This window comes from Dermochelys coriacea, chromosome 15 (assembly GCF_009764565.3).
Source record: "Dermochelys coriacea isolate rDerCor1 chromosome 15, rDerCor1.pri.v4, whole genome shotgun sequence".
NCBI classification, from domain to species: domain Eukaryota; kingdom Metazoa; phylum Chordata; order Testudines; family Dermochelyidae; genus Dermochelys; species Dermochelys coriacea.
In genome coordinates this window covers 29,739,281-29,755,868 of record NC_050082.1, presented here as the reverse complement: position 1 = coordinate 29,755,868, position 16,588 = coordinate 29,739,281, and the positions used below count along the sequence as shown (strand labels likewise).

Sequence of the window (16,588 nt, the reverse complement as noted above, 5' to 3'; positions counted from 1 at the left end):
CTAATGTATGTAAAGATGTAGGCCCAGAGTCTCATTACACTTATGGTGTAAATCTAGAGCAATTCCATTATGTCAATGGGAAAAATTCTGCCCTGACTCAGTCCCTTACAACTCCAATAGTTTCAGGCAGAATTGGCCCAGCTTTTCCACTTAATCTGGATTTACAGTACTGCTAATGAGCTCAGGATGGTATCAGAAAGCTCTATAAATAAGTGCTAGATTTTATCATTTTATTTGCTACTTATTAATTTATGTCCCTGCTTCCCATGCTGTTTGTATAATTACATATTTTCAGCGGATCAGGCAGTGTTTCAGGAAACCACTACTTCAACTAGGAAACATGCACTGCAACCCACATTAACCTATTTCTTCCCAGCACCCAGACAGCGGCATGGCTGTGAAAGAGCTGCATGTGCATTCTACGTATGGACAGGCAAACACCATGCTCTGTTAATATCCACCTCTATCAGAATTAATAGTTTTTCAAATGGGTAGGGTTATAGTGTTACCCAGACCACATGTTCATCCCTGTGGGAAACTTTTCTTTTATCCATCCTCTGCCCTGGTACAGAGTGTATTTAATCTGCAGAACATGTTGATTTTAACTGCAGAGGGTGCATTTAACTCCTTTCCTGGTGACTGTGTATATAGGTGTTTCTACAGAGTCCATCACAAAATACACACAACTCCACTTCTGCCAAACCCATTCTTGTCGGAGCCTACCTTCCTCTGTGCAGCAGGTACATTACACTTGGATCCATGCTTCATGGTTTAAGACAATCACTAACTATTAGAGATCAGGAGAAGACCTACTGTGTGTGTGTCAGGGGGAAACGATTCCATAGCTGCTACTGCAGGGTTCTTACACCTTTCTCTGAAGCAGCTAGCGCTGGTCACTGGCAGAGACTGGATGGATGAGATGGACCTTGGATCTGACCCAATCTGGCAATTGCTATGTTCTTAAGTTTCTGTGAATGTTCAGTAGTATTCAACCTGGGTGTGACTGGAATTTTCAGCAGCACAAGGGATCTGTTCTACCTGGACAGGGCAGCCAAGAAATTAAGTCCATACCTTTCTCTTTTAATTCCATCTCTTCTGTAACCTGTACCATTCCTACAGGTTACAGATAAACTGATTGGACGGAGGTGAATAGTTGTAAAGTTAGAGAAGACATTTATCTTCACTCTGTGTTTCTGTTCACTCAGATAGCTTCATGCCCTGAATAATATCAAGATATGGTGGCTCACACACACAGGAAATTACAAATGGAGAATAAAGTCAGGATAAAACTAAAAAAATCTTAGAAATCTATATGGATTCAAGCTGTGTCTGAACACATGCATTTGGACTGTTGCTTCATCTGCCTTTATCTGTGCAAAAGGTACGGAGCTCAACAGAAAGGAAATTGAATGCATCCCTATCCCTGTCTCCAGCCAGTGGGTTGGATATAAGAGTGGTTTCTAACTCCTTGCTGCTTTCCAAGACACGCACAGTCTGCCTTAGGAAAACTAACTCCTTACCTCAATGGACTGTCTCATTTCTTTAGATAAAGATCACATAGCTAACACAAGCTTAAAACTTCTCTTGATGCAACCCCAGTTTATCTGTATAATGCTGTCTCCTTACAACCAGCTGACTTTTACCAGAGCTGGGCAAGTAATGCAAGAACAATGCTAGGAATATGCATTTGGATTTTTTAATTAATTTGCTTCAGCCGCATTTGTGTCCTTTTTGCACTTGTTCCCCATGGACCTTTAAGCCAGTGCATTTTACTGGCAAAACAGTCACAGGGAAAGGAGGCCACAGCCACATGCGCCAATACGGACAGAAACGGAGCTCAACATAGGCAGGAGGCAACTCGCGCTCTCTTCCAATCTAGGGTCAGAAACAACAGGGTGTGACTTACCAGAGCAGCGTATGCTAGCGCATGTAGGGGCCCTGTGAACTAACAGAATAGACTAATAGAGCGTGCTTAGAATAATGACCTGCAACCAACAGCAATGAGCCACACACAACCTGAAGTCTGGCTGATCACAAGGGGAGTGAAAGAGATGAAGATTAGGGAAATGGGAAAGAAAGAAAGAAAGAAAGAAAGAAAGAAAGAAAGAGGGAGAGGGAAGGGGGATGACAAGGAGGGAAGGGGAAGGGGGGATGAGGAAGGAAGGAAACTGGAGGGAGGAGGAAGGGGAAGGAAGATGGAGAGGGGATGAGGAAGGAAGAGGGATGAGGAGGAAGGAAGGAAGATGGAGGGGGATGAGGAATGGGGGAGGAAGGGAGGGGGATGAGGAAGATGAAAGAGGGGGAAGAAAGGAAGGAAGCTGGAGGGAGGAGGAAGGGGGAAGGAAGGAAGATGAAGGGAGATGAGGGAGGGAGGGAGGGATGGAGGGGTTGAGGAAGATGAAAGAGGGGGATGGATGGAAGGAAGGAAGGAAGGGGAGGGAGGAGGAAGAAAGGAAGATGGAGGGGGGATGAGGAAGATGGAGGGAGGGGGATGGAAGGAAGGGAGCTGGAGGGAGGAGGAAGGAAGGAAGATGGAGGGGGGAAGGAAGGAAGAGGGAGGGAGGGGGAAGGAAAAGGGATGAGGAAGGGGAAGGGGAAGGAAGGGAGGGGGCATGAGGAAGGAAGAGGGATGAGGAGGAAGGAAGGAAGATGGAGGGAGGATGAGGAAGGGGGAAGGAAGGAAGGGGGATGAGGCAGATGAAAGAGGGGGATGGGTGGAAGGAAGGAAGGAAGGAAGATGGAGGGGGGAGGAGGATGGGGAAGGGGAAGGAAGGAAGATGGAGGAGGATGGGGAAGGGGGAGGAGGATGGGGAAGGGGAAGGAAGGAAGATGGAGGAGGATGGGGAAGGGGGGGGAAGGAAGGAAGATGGAGGGGGGAAGGGGGAAGGAAGGAAGATGGAGGGGGGAAGGAAGGAAGAGGGAGGGAGGGGGAAGGAAAAGGGATGAGGAAGGGGAAGGGGGAAGGAAGGGAGGGGGCATGAGGAAGGAAGAGGGATGAGGAGGAGGAAGGAAGATGGAGGGAGGATGAGGAAGGGGGAAGGAAGGAAGGGGGATGAGGCAGATGAAAGAGGGGGATGGGTGGAAGGAAGGAAGGAAGGAAGATGGAGGGGGGAGGAGGATGGGGAAGGGGAAGGAAGGAAGATGGAGGAGGATGGGGAAGGGGGAGGAGGATGGGGAAGGGGAAGGAAGGAAGATGGAGGAGGATGGGGAAGGGGGGGGAAGGAAGGAAGATGGAGGGGGGAAGGGGGAAGGAAGGAAGATGGAGGGGGGAAGGAAGGAAGAGGGAGGGAGGGGGAAGGAAAAGGGATGAGGAAGGGGAAGGGGGAAGGAAGGGAGGGGGCATGAGGAAGGAAGAGGGATGAGGAGGAAGGAAGGAAGATGGAGGGAGGATGAGGAAGGGGGAAGGAAGGAAGGGGGATGAGGCAGATGAAAGAGGGGGATGGGTGGAAGGAAGGAAGGAAGGAAGATGGAGGGGGGAGGAGGATGGGGAAGGGGAAGGAAGGAAGATGGAGGAGGATGGGGAAGGGGGAGGAGGATGGGGAAGGGGAAGGAAGGAAGATGGAGGAGGATGGGGAAGGGGGGGGGAAGGAAGGAAGATGGAGGGGGGAAGGGGGAAGGAAGGAAGATGGAGGGGGGAAGGAAGGAAGGGAGGGAGGGGGAAGGAAAAGGGATGAGGAAGGGGAAGGGGGAAGGAAGGGAGGGGGCATGAGGAAGGAAGAGGGATGAGGAGGAAGGAAGGAAGATGGAGGGAGGATGAGGAAGGGGAAGGAAGGAAGGGGGATGAGGCAGATGAAAGAGGGGGATGGGTGGAAGGAAGGAAGGAAGGAAGGAAGATGGAGGGGGGAGGAGGATGGGGAAGGGGAAGGAAGGAAGATGGAGGAGGATGGGGAAGGGGGGGGAAGGAAGGAAGATGGAGGGGGAGGAGGAGGAAGATGGGGAGGGAGCCCGGGAGCGGGAACCAAGGCAGATCGGACCAGGCAGGCCAGCGCTTCGCCCCGCCCCGCGCCGCGTCCCGGCTTCCCCGCGCCGGGAGGATGCTGATGCTGATGCTGCTGCGGCGGCGGCTGCTGCGGCCGCGGCCGGGCTGGGGGCTCGCCCTGCTGCTGGCGCTGGCGCTGGCGGGGCCGGGCTGGGCGGCGGGGCCCGCGGAGCGGAGCCGGCCCTACGCCGTGCTGCGGAGACAGAACCTGGGTAAGGCGGGGCGGGGCCGCCCGCTCTCCCCGGGGCCCCGTTCCCCCGCCCCCGAGCCCCGGGCCGCCGCCGGGCAGGGCGTGTCTCGCGCCTCTCCCCCGGGCGGGGCTGGCGGGCCGGACGCCTGGGTCCCGTTCTCTGCCGGGCTGCGGGAGAGGGCAAGGCCCCTCCCTCTGGCCCCCCCGTCCCCAGTGGCCCGGGGCGGGCAGGCCTGGCGCGGGGGGCAGGTCAGTGGCTCGGGGTTGAGGGGCGCCGCTGTTGGGCCCAACGGCCTTTGCAGTCGCCCACCCCCGTGATCCCCCCCACTGAGCTGGCCTGGGATCTGAGGGGCCGGGGCCTGGCACCCCGGGGCTGCTCGCCAATCCGTGGGGCAGCCCCTCGCACCCATGGCCAGGGCCAGCCTGCCCCCTCGCACCCTGGGCGCCGCGTGCCGGCCTTTCGGTGCGGGGGACGCTCTGCCCTGGCAAAAACAGGGTGTTTCCACGCTTTGGGGATTCAGTGGCGTTTTTGTTTTTTCCCTGGTGGTTGTTTGTATTTTATTAGACATCTAAAATAAAGTCAAACTCCAGACCAAACATTTTGCTTTGGACTAAATTATTTCCCCCCCCCCAGAGTTTTCTTTAGCAGAGAATGTTTAACTGGGTAGGGCTGAGTCCTACTTTGAAAATCTCAAAATACTCCACAAAATATAATTTCTGTTCTCCACACAGCTGTAGCACGGACCCATTTTTCACAGTGAGGCAGGAAGGAAGGAGAGGACAGCCCTGACATGCTGGCGGGTTTTCTTCTCCCCTCTCCCCTACTGTGAGATTGTTGTCTGCTATTCCCTCTTCCCTGGTGGCTACAAGCACCCCGTGGGTGGTTGTTGTGTATATACAGCACAGTAAATGCACACAGAGCCAGGTAGCCTAGACAGCCAAACATGCTGCTGCTGATTTGATGGTTAAATCTCTTGAAATGATGTGAGCCTCAACGGAAGACATCAGAAAGCCTTGCAGGGCGAAGGCCTGTACATATGTACACACTAGATACAGCACAGGCAGCTGCAGGGCAAGCTCCCCTCACCCTGTGTTGCAATGTGCCCCCAATTCTGGAGAGACCGACTCCAGAGGGTGTCTTCTATGGCCTACTCCTTGACATCTCTGAGATGACTGAAGTCAGGTGACTCGTGACGCTGATGGCCGGTTCTGTGACGTGAGCAGCAGCGGTTGCTCAAGCTGTACTGAGAAGAGTTGCATTGAGGATCCAGATATGTATTTCATAAATACGTACAATCTGCGAGGGACAACTTCAACTTGTTGACTCTATTCAGACACACAACCAGAGCTGCCTCATCTCAAACCCTGCAGACTCATCAGTCTGTGCCCTTGGGAAATACAGTCTAATGTTCTTGAAGCTGGAGGATGTAAATCATTCCTGACTGACTAATTCCTTCAAGTTCGAAGTTCTAATATTTACAAACTATGGAGGGAGTTTCTTTTGTGAGTTGTGAGCAAGGGAAACATCACATTTTGACATTCTTGGAACAAAATGTTTTGAGTTTCCTTTTGAAATAACATTTTGTTTTGCATTGCTTTTATTTTGTATTAGATTTTATATTATAACACTTAAAAGTCAAAAGCAAAATGAAATGTTTCAATTGACCTGACTGTTTTTTTTTTATTATTTTAATTTTCTTTTTCTGGAGAATTTTGAAATTTTCAGGGTTTGTTCCTAATTGGAATGAAAACAAATTTCAAAATCTGCAAAGCCTCCATGAAATAGAATTTCCATTCTCCACACAGCTCTGCTTATCTCCAAGTGGGTGTGGGTCGCAATTGCAAACTGAGGAGCAAGTTGAGTAAATGAACCTGAGTCTACCCTATGACAAGGCTGGTAAGGTTAGGAGGAGTCTGATATATCCAAGGCTACCCCAGCCTCAGTCCTCCCCTTCTTCTGAAAAAAAGAATGCACCTACCTAGAGGTGAGTATGTAGCGTGCTGAGAGGTAGGTGGTGCGTGCATGCACCACAGATCTTCTCCCTCTAGTGGTTGCAGGCCCACTGTGGTTGTAATCCTAAGAACCCCTTGGTGCCAGGCGGCAAGGGGGTTACAAGAATATCCTGATTCTAGTATGTACATTCCAGTTCACCAAAGACTGTCCGTGAGGTCTTAAATGAAAGCCAGGGTCACGTTAGTTGTTAAGGTCGTTATTAGTCACATGTACAGGTATTATGCCAGGAGTTACGTATGTATACTGAAAATGTGTTTAAAAGCCTGTATCAAGGCAAAGTTGACAAATAGGTTTTCTGTTTGACATGATGGCTTTACATCCACATACAAAATCAACAGGGAAGAAGCAGAACAAAGGAAAAACAAGCAATGGGGTTTTTTTACCATCTCTGAGTACAGAGAAAGAACTTCCGGGATATAAGTAGAAGACAAAAAGGCACTCCTTTATCCTACATCTTGAAAGTAAATGGTGAGCGTGTTTACATTCATGAAAACAGGAACTCTGCCTACCTTGGTGGAAGATCTTCTTTAGACAGTAGGTTAGCCTGTTAAGTTTAGTCTCTAGAAAGAGTGTTATGATTTTGTTTTATATGTAACCCTTTTGTTTCCATTATTCTTATTCATTATCTGTTGAACCTTTGGTAAACTTACCCTCAGTTTCACTAGAAATGTATCTCAGTGCTGGGATATTAAGTTATGATCTGATTGTGAGGTGAATCAGTCAGGCTGGTGTGTACTCTGTTCCCTAGGAGACAGCAGACCTGGTATTTCAGTGAGTGTTCAGTGGAGAAGGGTTTGGACTACAGGGGAATACTTCAAAGCAGTTTAGGGACCTACTATTGTAAGGCAAAATAAGGGCTGGCATTGTCCAAAGGAGATTTTGTTCAGGTGGCTAACCAGTTGGTGGTGTCAGGGAGCTGACACCCACTTAAACACAAACAAGTCCCCCTCTCACAGGAGACAGGCGGGCAACAAGGAGACTTGCAGTTCGGGGTACTCCAAACACCATCACAGGGTTAGTAACTGAAATTCTTCTTCAGCTCAAGTAGATCTATGGATTGGATTAGGGGTTTTCTGAGCCAAGGTTTCTGGGTTCTCTCCCTCATGCACACTTGTGTCCATATAGCCAATGCTCCTCGTATTCCACGGCTGTGAAATTCATCCCTTGTTGCAGAATTGGGCTCCAGGATTTTTGATTTAATTTAAAAACCAGTTTCTAGCCCTCATGGTTGTTGCAAAAATGACCTCAGAATGGTAAGATGAGACAGTGCTGTCTTCCTGATTTTGAAGATGGCCTGAAACTATAACCTTGTGAGCTGCCCCACTCATCTAATTAGGTGTGGATTCTGGAACCTAAAGATACGTGGCATTTTGAAAACTGAAAATGTGGAGATAGTATAAGACTACATTTAAATATAAAAATTACAGCTGATGTACTGGTAGATATTTTTTTTTTTCACTCTACTTGCATTCAATAAAAAACTCCAATTTAAAAATGTTTTGAAGTTGCCACAGAATTGAGGTCCAGTTTGCTGCAGACAGTGTGGGTTCTCGAGTAGCTGTTGACCCTCTGTATACATATAGCCATGGATGCATTAGACTAACAAGCTATGTTTTACAGCTGCCCAGCTTACATATGTGGCAGATCTGGTAGTCCCTGGTGGCCCTGATCTGGAAATACAGTAGTTTTCACCCTCCTTGGGATGGTAGCAATGGCATCAAGGGTCACTGGAAGTGGAAACTGATCTCCCCAAGTTTGGGATCCCTCAGGGCAGGGCCTGTTCATCCACACCAGTGGGTATCCAGCATAAGCATCCCATCTTGTTGCTAGTTTAAACAGCAGTTAGGTGTGAGTAGAAAGTCTCATCTAGTTATCAGATTAAAATCAGAAGTGAACAAGGAAACAAAACTATTGTGGAATACAAAGGATGCTAGCCCAGCCACTCAAGTTTTGTTTTGTTCTTATCTCTCTCTGGCTGTTGCGTACATTAGATGAAAGGTTTCTGAAAGCAGAAGCCTTTGCGTTGATGTGCCAGTGAAGTAATTTTAAAGTTTCATTTCAAATGTTATCTCTAGGAAATACACTGTTGATAAGGAGATGTGCTTCATGTGACAAATTGTTTAACAGCAACAATCAACTAGACTGTGAAAAAGTGTTGCATCCGATGAAGTGAGCTGTAGCTCACGAAAGCTTATGCTCTAATAAATTTGTTAGTCTCTAAGGTGCCACAAGTACTCCTTTTCTTTTTTTGAAAAAAGTGAGCATCTGAAAATGAGAGCAGAAAGTTGGGAGGAAAGATAATATGCTAGCAGTGAGCAGGGTAAAATACAAGTTGGCTGTAAATTTTTCAACTACTGCTGTTGGAGCCTGCAGGAGAACTAAGTTTATGTTATGTGACGCTTTATGGGCACATGGGAGGGAGGGAGGGGATGGATAGTATTTTCTAAATTGGGATGACCATATGGTATTATCCAATAATAAAATGCACCCCCTATTATATGGATTAAAAACTGGATAACTTATAGTTCTCCAAAAGTAATCATATATGGGGAACCATCATTCTAGTGGTGATGTTTCTAGAGGGGTCTAGTAGGGATCAGTTCTTGGCCCAGTGCTATTCAATATCTCTTTCAGCAATGTAGAAGAAAACACAAATTGGTAAAGTTTGCAGATGACACAAATTGGTGGAGTTAAAAAAAAAAAAAAATTGTAAGGGCAAGTCTGGTCTACAGAGCCACCTGGATTGCATGGGAAACTAGGCTCCCTTGGAACAGAAAGAGGGACTGAGACTCAGAAAAGGACTGCAGCGTTGGGGAGAAGGGTCGTCATGGTGGATAATCAGCTAAACATGAGCTTGCAGTGTGATGTGGTATCTGAGAGCAAATGCAATCCTTGGCTGTATAAACTGGGGAATATTGAGTAGAAGTTATTACGACTGTATTGGGCATTAGGGAGACCCGTTATTGGGATAGTGTGTCCAGTTCGGGTGTCAACACTTGAAAAAGAATGTTGACAAATTGGAAATCCTTCAGAAAAGGGCTACAAGAATGATTTGAGGTCTGGAAGACCTGCATCAGTGAGAGACTAAAGCTCAATCTGTTCAGTTGATCAAAGAGAAGGTTCAGAGGCGCTATGAGTCTCTACTGGAGAGAAGATTTCTGGTAGTAAAAGCCTCTTCATTCTCGCAGACAAAGGCACAAGATCCCATGGCTGGAAGCTGAAGCTATACAAATTCAGGCTAGACATGTGGTGCAGATTATTTCGTGAGTGTAATTAGCTATTGGAACAGTTTACCTAGAGTATGGGTGCACTTTATCACTTGAAGTCTTTAAATCAAGACTAGCCCTTTCTAAACGATAGGCTGTAGATCAGCTATGAGAGATTGGGTTTGACGCAGGAATCACTGTGTAAAAATCTCCAGCTTGTTATGCAGGAGGTCAGATTAGATCATAATGGTCCCTTCTGGTCATAAATTCTATGAATTAATAAGTACTAAAATCCTGCCTGTGGCCACCCACTCTCAGTAACCACAAGTTGTTATTCCAGATGAATTCAAACAAGCAGCAGTTTATTTTGCTTGATAATGCTATCAAAATATACAAGCAAGTGTTCCGGGGCAAGTGGGTGGTGGGGCAAGTTCAGAGTGCTGAATGGCCCATGCATGTGCACCAGGCATACATTTCACAAATACTGGGTGAGGCTCAAATGTTTACATGCAGCTGCAGCTTTAAAAGGGTGAAAGTCTGGCCAGAAATGTAAAGACAAATTAGGGGCGTGGTCCAACTCCCATTATAGACCAGGGAAAAACAGATTTAACTGGGAATTGGGTGATATCTAGGGACTCCTGAAAAATTCACAGCAGAACCTTTGATGTCACCAGTTTGGGACATGCTGCACTAAATGGGAAGATAAACATACACACACGTGACCTTTTCCCTCTTATACTTGCCCCTATTCCACACATGCCATTTCTTCCCTCTTACAGTGCTCATGGGGAGCATCTTCAGTATCCTGTTGATCACCATGATCCTGATGGCAGTGTGTGTCTACAAGCCCATTCGACGACGGTAGCAGAGCGGGAAGAATCGAAATGGATTGGTCATCTTGCTTGTGGAAATTTTGCGATCAAATCCCTGGTGCTCGAAAATGACCCATGCTATGCAGCGACCGTAAATCCAGCCCAATTTGTTGTCTGAGTTCTGGCTTGTAAACCGCTACGGCTACTTAGTAAAGAGACTGAGAAGTAATTTTTTTCTCTAACATGTAATGTAACCAGTTGTTTCCCTTGCAGAAGCATGCCTACGACTGCTTGGCTGCTCTTGCCGACACCATAGCTAGAATCTGAAAATCTCCTTCCAGATCTCGAGCAATTTGTAGCTCAACAGAGATCTGTGTCTTCAAACATGGATGCCTAAAGTTAGACACAAATAAATGTGGTCTCAGTCTGGCAAATCTTATGTCGGTGACTGATTCTAAGCATTCATGTTTGAAAATATTAGCTGTGAACTTTAGTTAGTATTTGGCCTAACTCTGATAGGAAAGGCTAGGAATATGTGAAGTATTTTACTTTGGAATTGCCTACAGAAAGACTCTCCCACTTAGACTTGCTGTATTTCTGAATTCTGCTGTCAGTTCCTGGGTGGGACTATGTATGATATGAGTAACCCTCGTGATACTCCTTAAACACAGCCTCTAAGTGATTCTCACATGAAAACAATGTACTTTAGATAATGTGGTTCATGTGCTATTTTTGGCAGCAAGGCTGATTGACATTTGAAACAGCTGAAATTGTAAAGTTTTCTAGATCTAGTCTGTCAAATACCCACTGGACTACAGTGTGGTGGTATCAGTAACAGAGTTAAATGGAAAACTTTTTGATTTCTGTTCTAAAAATCATAATTTTGCAAGCAGGCAAGTGCATTGGATTCTGATGTATTGATTGGTTTTGCAGTCTTAAGGAATGCAACTCTTCTCCCAAGCATGAAATCTTCTAAAAGTCGGTCAAAAGGCGAGGGCTTAAACATGCTCTAGTCATGACCTTGGCTTTGTAGGGCTGGCCTATGCACACATTTGAACTCAAATAAAAGTGTGAATTAAAACTGATTTCACTATTTTGGGGGCATGTTGGTTTGTTACTGACTTTAGCTGCTTTTATTCTGAAATAAGTGTCTACACTCAAACTTGTACTAAAATAGCCATGTTGGTTTTAGGAATCCTGTCCAAGTCATGTCCTTAGTTGTGTAATAGGCTTGGGTTCAGTAGATGAAATGACTGACTGTGTAAACTTCAGCCCTTTACATATTTCCAAGAAAGTCAGTCATGGTTGAGAGCCTGCTTTAATGAGATTGAGGGACTGTCGCTTTCAAAACCTTGTGGGAGTGTGTGTTGAAGTTATGTGCATTTTATGTGATGTATTTACACTGGCAAATCCCACTTGTATATAAATGCTGCTATTTTATTTTGCACTGGTATAAGTGTTGTATGGATTTTTCTTGTTTGATATTTAACAAAGGACTGCTTTAGTTGTGGTAATTTTTTAGAATATTTTAATTTCACGTGAGGGACAACTCCCTGCATCTCTTCTATTGTCTTCAACCTTCTTTTGTGGCTTATGTAACATCTGCTGGTTCCATTTTATTTAAAGGGATGATGTGACTGCTGGTGAAAGTAGTGATGACTCTTTGCTGCTTGTCTGTATTGTAATAAGATGATGTCCTGGTGTTTGTAACCTGCAATTCCCAGCCTTTCAGTAAAATATGAGCTAAAGTGAGAGTAAACTGGTGATAAGTTTTAGTTTTTGCTGCTCCTTTTTCTGTTTTGTAAACTGTATCAGCCAAGTCGTCTGTCTACTCTGTCTGTCTTCATTTCACCTAAGATGACACTTTCATTAGCGTGGTAGGGAGGGAAAGTCCAGCTGCATTCAAGGTTACAGGCTTGTAGCTACAGCTCTGTCTGCTTGCTTGGAGTGATATTCTTGTTTACATTCCCCATTCCCAGCTACCTCCCTTGTTGTACAAATAAAAAGCTAACCCAACAAGTATGTTGTTTGTGTACAGATATTCTGCACACGTTACAAACTCTGCCACAGCTCTGTGGAAGCACTTGGCAAGCAGCCTTGCAGCCATTACTGACAGTCCCCTACAGGCAGGAACAACCCCAGGGTGAGTGAGGATTATCAGAAAGGACCTTATGGGCTCATCTACACAGGGACACTCAAGAAGGTGAAGACTAAATTACTAACAATATGAGGTTAATGTGCAGAAGTTGAAATGTAGAAAGCCCCTGTATGGATATTTAGAAGTAAAGTGGCTTTAGTTTGCTGTAGCTTAAGCCACAGTGAACTAAGCCCATGTTGTTTCTAAGCCACAGTCAACTAAGACCACCCAGAGGTTTAATGCACTTTAACTTCACACTTTCAGTTAACTCACAGTCACTTTCCTGAGTGTCCCCATGTAGATGAGCCCTAAGCGCTTTTTAGCTGTAGCAAGCTACTATGTGGTCAAAATTCTCAAAGATGTCCACTATTTTGGGGTGGCTTGTTGAGCAGGCTATGACAGCTAGGGCGAGTTTCAGAGCTAAGCACCTACAACCCCTTGTGACTGCATTTGGAGTACTCAACACTGGTGAAAGTCAGGTTCTCGATGCCTCCAGCGATGCACCCTACATCAGAAAACTTGTGAATTCTTTTCCAGGAGAACATTCACCTGCAGCACTGCATGACAGTCTCCCTCCCCCTGGAAGTGTTCAGACAATTGACACAAACTTTATCATCACTATTAATGCAAGTTTCAGATAAGCTTCTATCTGCTGACTTTCTTCCCATTGCACCCAGGTGATCTGACTTACTGAACATTCAATAATAGGACTGCTTAAAAACCCACCAGCTGAGCAGCCGCTATCTTCTCTCACAACCTAGTTCTAGCTGTGATGCAACTCTTTCCTCCAGTGGCAATCCACGTTAAGGAAACTAGCAGCGACTGGAACTCCTTGTGTTTTTATAGAACAAATGGTGGTTGATGGCAAAATTGTAGGAGCAGTTACTTTAAAAAATGGTCTATGGCTTTAATCCTGCACCAGCTTAATTTATTTAACACTGTGGTCACTGAATGAAGACTGACATTGTAGGGAACATTTCACTTGTTCCCTATGAATGTTTCTCCAGGACAAAGTGTGCTAACTGACCAGTAGCATTCTAGGACAGAATAAAGAAAGACTGTATCCACTTTTGAAGTTCAGGGAGCATTTAGAGAGAGTCTAATGATATAATTTGAATATAGCAAAGGAGTAAGTGTGACTTTTACAAAAACTGCTCTCAGGTTGGAAATAGCCACATATACATCTTGTACACAGAGCATGTCCAGCATCAGAATACCTAGCCTCACATTACTTTCATACTGAGTTTGGAGGGAGCTGAAATCTAGTGAATGACCCACATTGCTCCTTGCTTCCTATCTGTCCCTTAAGGCCTCTAATTTATTTGAAATTTAATGGTACAACTGAGTTCATTAGCAAGGGGGCTTTACTTCTTCCTTGTCTTTATGTATTGCAAATACACCTACACTTAATATTTTATGAATTGCAGATGCAAGTTTTACTTGTTTGTAGGTTACAGCTGGTTTTGCATTATGAATTTGGAGAATGCTGAGGCAGTCTGACTTCAACAGAGGTGGAAAGGTCTTTAGGGCTGTTTATCCCCCATAGGCAAAGGAAGCGTTTCACTTTCAGAATTTAACACCACTTCTGAATTTTTCCTGTTCCTCTAGCACAACCTGTGATACTTGCTATACATGCTGCACTCAAAACTTACCCATCTCCCTTGATGAGCTAGTCATTTCAGACTGTTCATATGAAATATATTTAGGCTGAATAAATCAGTACCCTACTCCCTACTGCTACCAGAATAGATTGAGGAACTACAGCCCTGATTCAGCAAGATACTTAAGCAGACCCAATTTAAGCCCTTGAAGTAACTGTTACTAAATGCATGCTTAAGTACATAAGACTGATTCAGAAGGGTCTGGGTCCCTATGCTTTCCTATTGCTGTCATCAAAAGATGGCAGTTCAGACTGAAATAAAACTTGGTTAGCTCCCTAACAGTAGACTGAACTCTCCCCTACATCTCAATACATTAATGCAGCAACTGCCCAGCTTCTTGGTTAAATATGAATTGCTACTTTCAGGGTATCTAAATGCAGTAGAAAAGTGTCCATATCAAACTGTGTTCAAAAGAAATTACAAATATACCTAAGTGCTTGAAATGACAGCAGAACACCACCACCAATTTGTCCTAAACATTTAGTCTCATTTTCAGGGACAATTGTAGGCCTACTGTAGATCATAGGGAGATTCAATCACTGTCAAATTACAGCATGAATTTTAAGAGAGCAGAGTTAATCTGGATTTATAATCCATAAAAGATGGTTAGAGCTTTAATGATTCATAGCTTTTTAGAGAACAGTATGTACTTTCTAAATAAGCTCTGTAGAAAGTGAGAACCACACAAACTATAAAAAAAAAATTGGCCCTTTTAAAAAAAAGTTTCTGTAAACATCAACTATAATATGCACTACTTTACTATTGTATTGCTTTCACACACAAGGATACTTGCAGATCTCAAACAAAAGCTCTATATTTCTAAAGGTCTAAAATGCTTCTCATTTACTTTGAGAATATTTGTACTGTACAAAGGGTTTCAAAACAGAAGATTCAAAGTTACCCTAAAATGTCTGCATGGATTATGTGTGTCAGTTTTTTACAGTAATTACTTAGACCAACACTGCATATTTGATAGTTTTGTATAGGAAAATGTCTCATTTAAGCAAAAGTTACATCATCAAAAACGTAGAAAAGCAAAAAAATCTTAAATATCAGACTTCAGTTATGCTTCAACGTAGGAGTTATTAAATCATTAATATGCACAGTGATTTCTGACAGCTGCAAAGGAAAAGAAATGCACTGAACAAACAGGCATTGAGCTCAAGAAATCAAACTGTGTGAATGAACTAGATTTATAGCATTTAGAGGAAGCCTTTAACAAACTCAGGAGACTCCAAGGCTTAACATCTTTGATTTGAGAAAAACAATTTCTATCCCCAAAGACAAGGCACTTTACTCTTAGAAACATGCAGCAGCCACACAAGAAGTTGTGATTTGGTTTTTTTAAAAACCTTAAGAACATACAGTGAATTACATGAGCAGGTTACACCGCTGATGCTTTTACTAATTAGTAACTATCATTTAAAAAAAAGCTAGACAACAGCTGTTAACCTTGGGCTTTTTTCAGAGGAGGGATAGTACCAATTCTCCACCATGACATTCAGTTGCCTTAGCCATGAGACCAATTCTCTCCCAGCAGTTCCCTGCCTCACTCATCGCATGCCTTTAGGGTGACCAGACAGCAAGTGTGAAAAAAGCAGGATGGGATGGGGGGGGGGTAATAGGAGCCTATATAAGAAAAAGACCCAAAAACCAGGACTGTCCCTATAAAATCCGGACATCTGGTCACCCTACATGCCTTCCAAAGCTGGAAAGTTCAAAAATCCTGAGTCAGGACCCCCCCCCCCAAAATTATGAGACTGAAAAATAAAAGATAAATAAAAAACAAAACTGTTTTTTGGTCTCAGTTTTTGAACTGCCAACCCCCAATGTGCATGGGTGACGACAGAGAAAAGCGATTTGAATTCTCACCAGAAAACCCAATTAAAGATCAATTTCCAAATTGGTATGAAGGGCTGCTTCATGGTACAGCACCTCCAGCTTCTCCCCAAACCCAAAAATCCTAGTTTATTTTGTGCCCTTCGCATGCCCATCCCCCAGCCCTGCAAATAGTTATGCCATCCTAACCTTCATCTCAATTTTGCCCACCCCCTAGCTCTTCACTGCCCCTCCTGCAGCTACAGGGATTCTTCACCCTTCCATTAGGGGGAGCTCCAGGGGCTCACCCTCTCTTCCCCTTCTCAGGCCTGCTGTTGCAAGGATGGAGAGGGGCAGAGCAGATAGACCCTTTGCTCACAGGAGGCAGCAGAGCTGCTGGGCGGTTTCTGCCCTCCCCCCGCCCTCACGGGTGCTTTGAAAATGCTGTTGGCTGGCCCCTTTCCTATCCCAGAACTCATGAGAGCGCTCTTACCTGCCTCTTGCAGCAGCCCCAATTGGCTGCTCATCCCAGGAGGGGGGGGAAGGAGAGGGAGTCCCAGACAAGGTTGAAAAAAAAAAAAAATCATACAAGGGCTGGAAATGGTGTCATTGGGCCCAGCAGGGGCTAACATCATTACAGTCAATTCAGAAGTGCAGGCACCGCTAGTCCTCTACCCCTCTTTTCAGCCAGGCCCAGGCTCGTTCTTTTCCTAGGCCGATCCTGTTCCAGCACTCCAACCCCCCCCCATCCCAGCTCCTGTCTCAGTCCCC

General features: G+C 45.2%; 1 protein-coding gene across 1 annotated transcript; it reads left to right on the top strand.

Moving 5' to 3' along the window:
- The first annotated feature begins 3,932 nt into the window (after window positions 1–3,932).
- C15H12orf76 (chromosome 15 C12orf76 homolog) lies at window positions 3,933–11,960 on the top strand. Its single transcript, XM_043498422.1, has 2 exons — window positions 3,933–4,191; window positions 10,169–11,960. The coding sequence occupies exons 1-2, from the start codon at window positions 3,933–3,935 to the stop codon at window positions 10,252–10,254; spliced, it is 345 nt and encodes a 114-aa protein (XP_043354357.1). The 3' UTR covers window positions 10,255–11,960.
- The last annotated feature ends 4,628 nt before the right edge of the window (window positions 11,961–16,588 follow it).

What these genes read in the sequence shown, in the direction of transcription:
- C15H12orf76 (XM_043498422.1), top strand. Translation starts at nt 3,933, where the DNA reads ATGGGGAGGGAGCCCGGGAGCGGGAACCAAGGCAGATCGGACCAGGCA. An exon ending in GCTGCGGAGACAGAACCTGG is followed by an intron (nt 4,192 to 10,168) that starts GTAAGGCGGGGC and finishes TCCCTCTTACAG; the next exon opens with TGCTCATGGGGAGCATCTTC.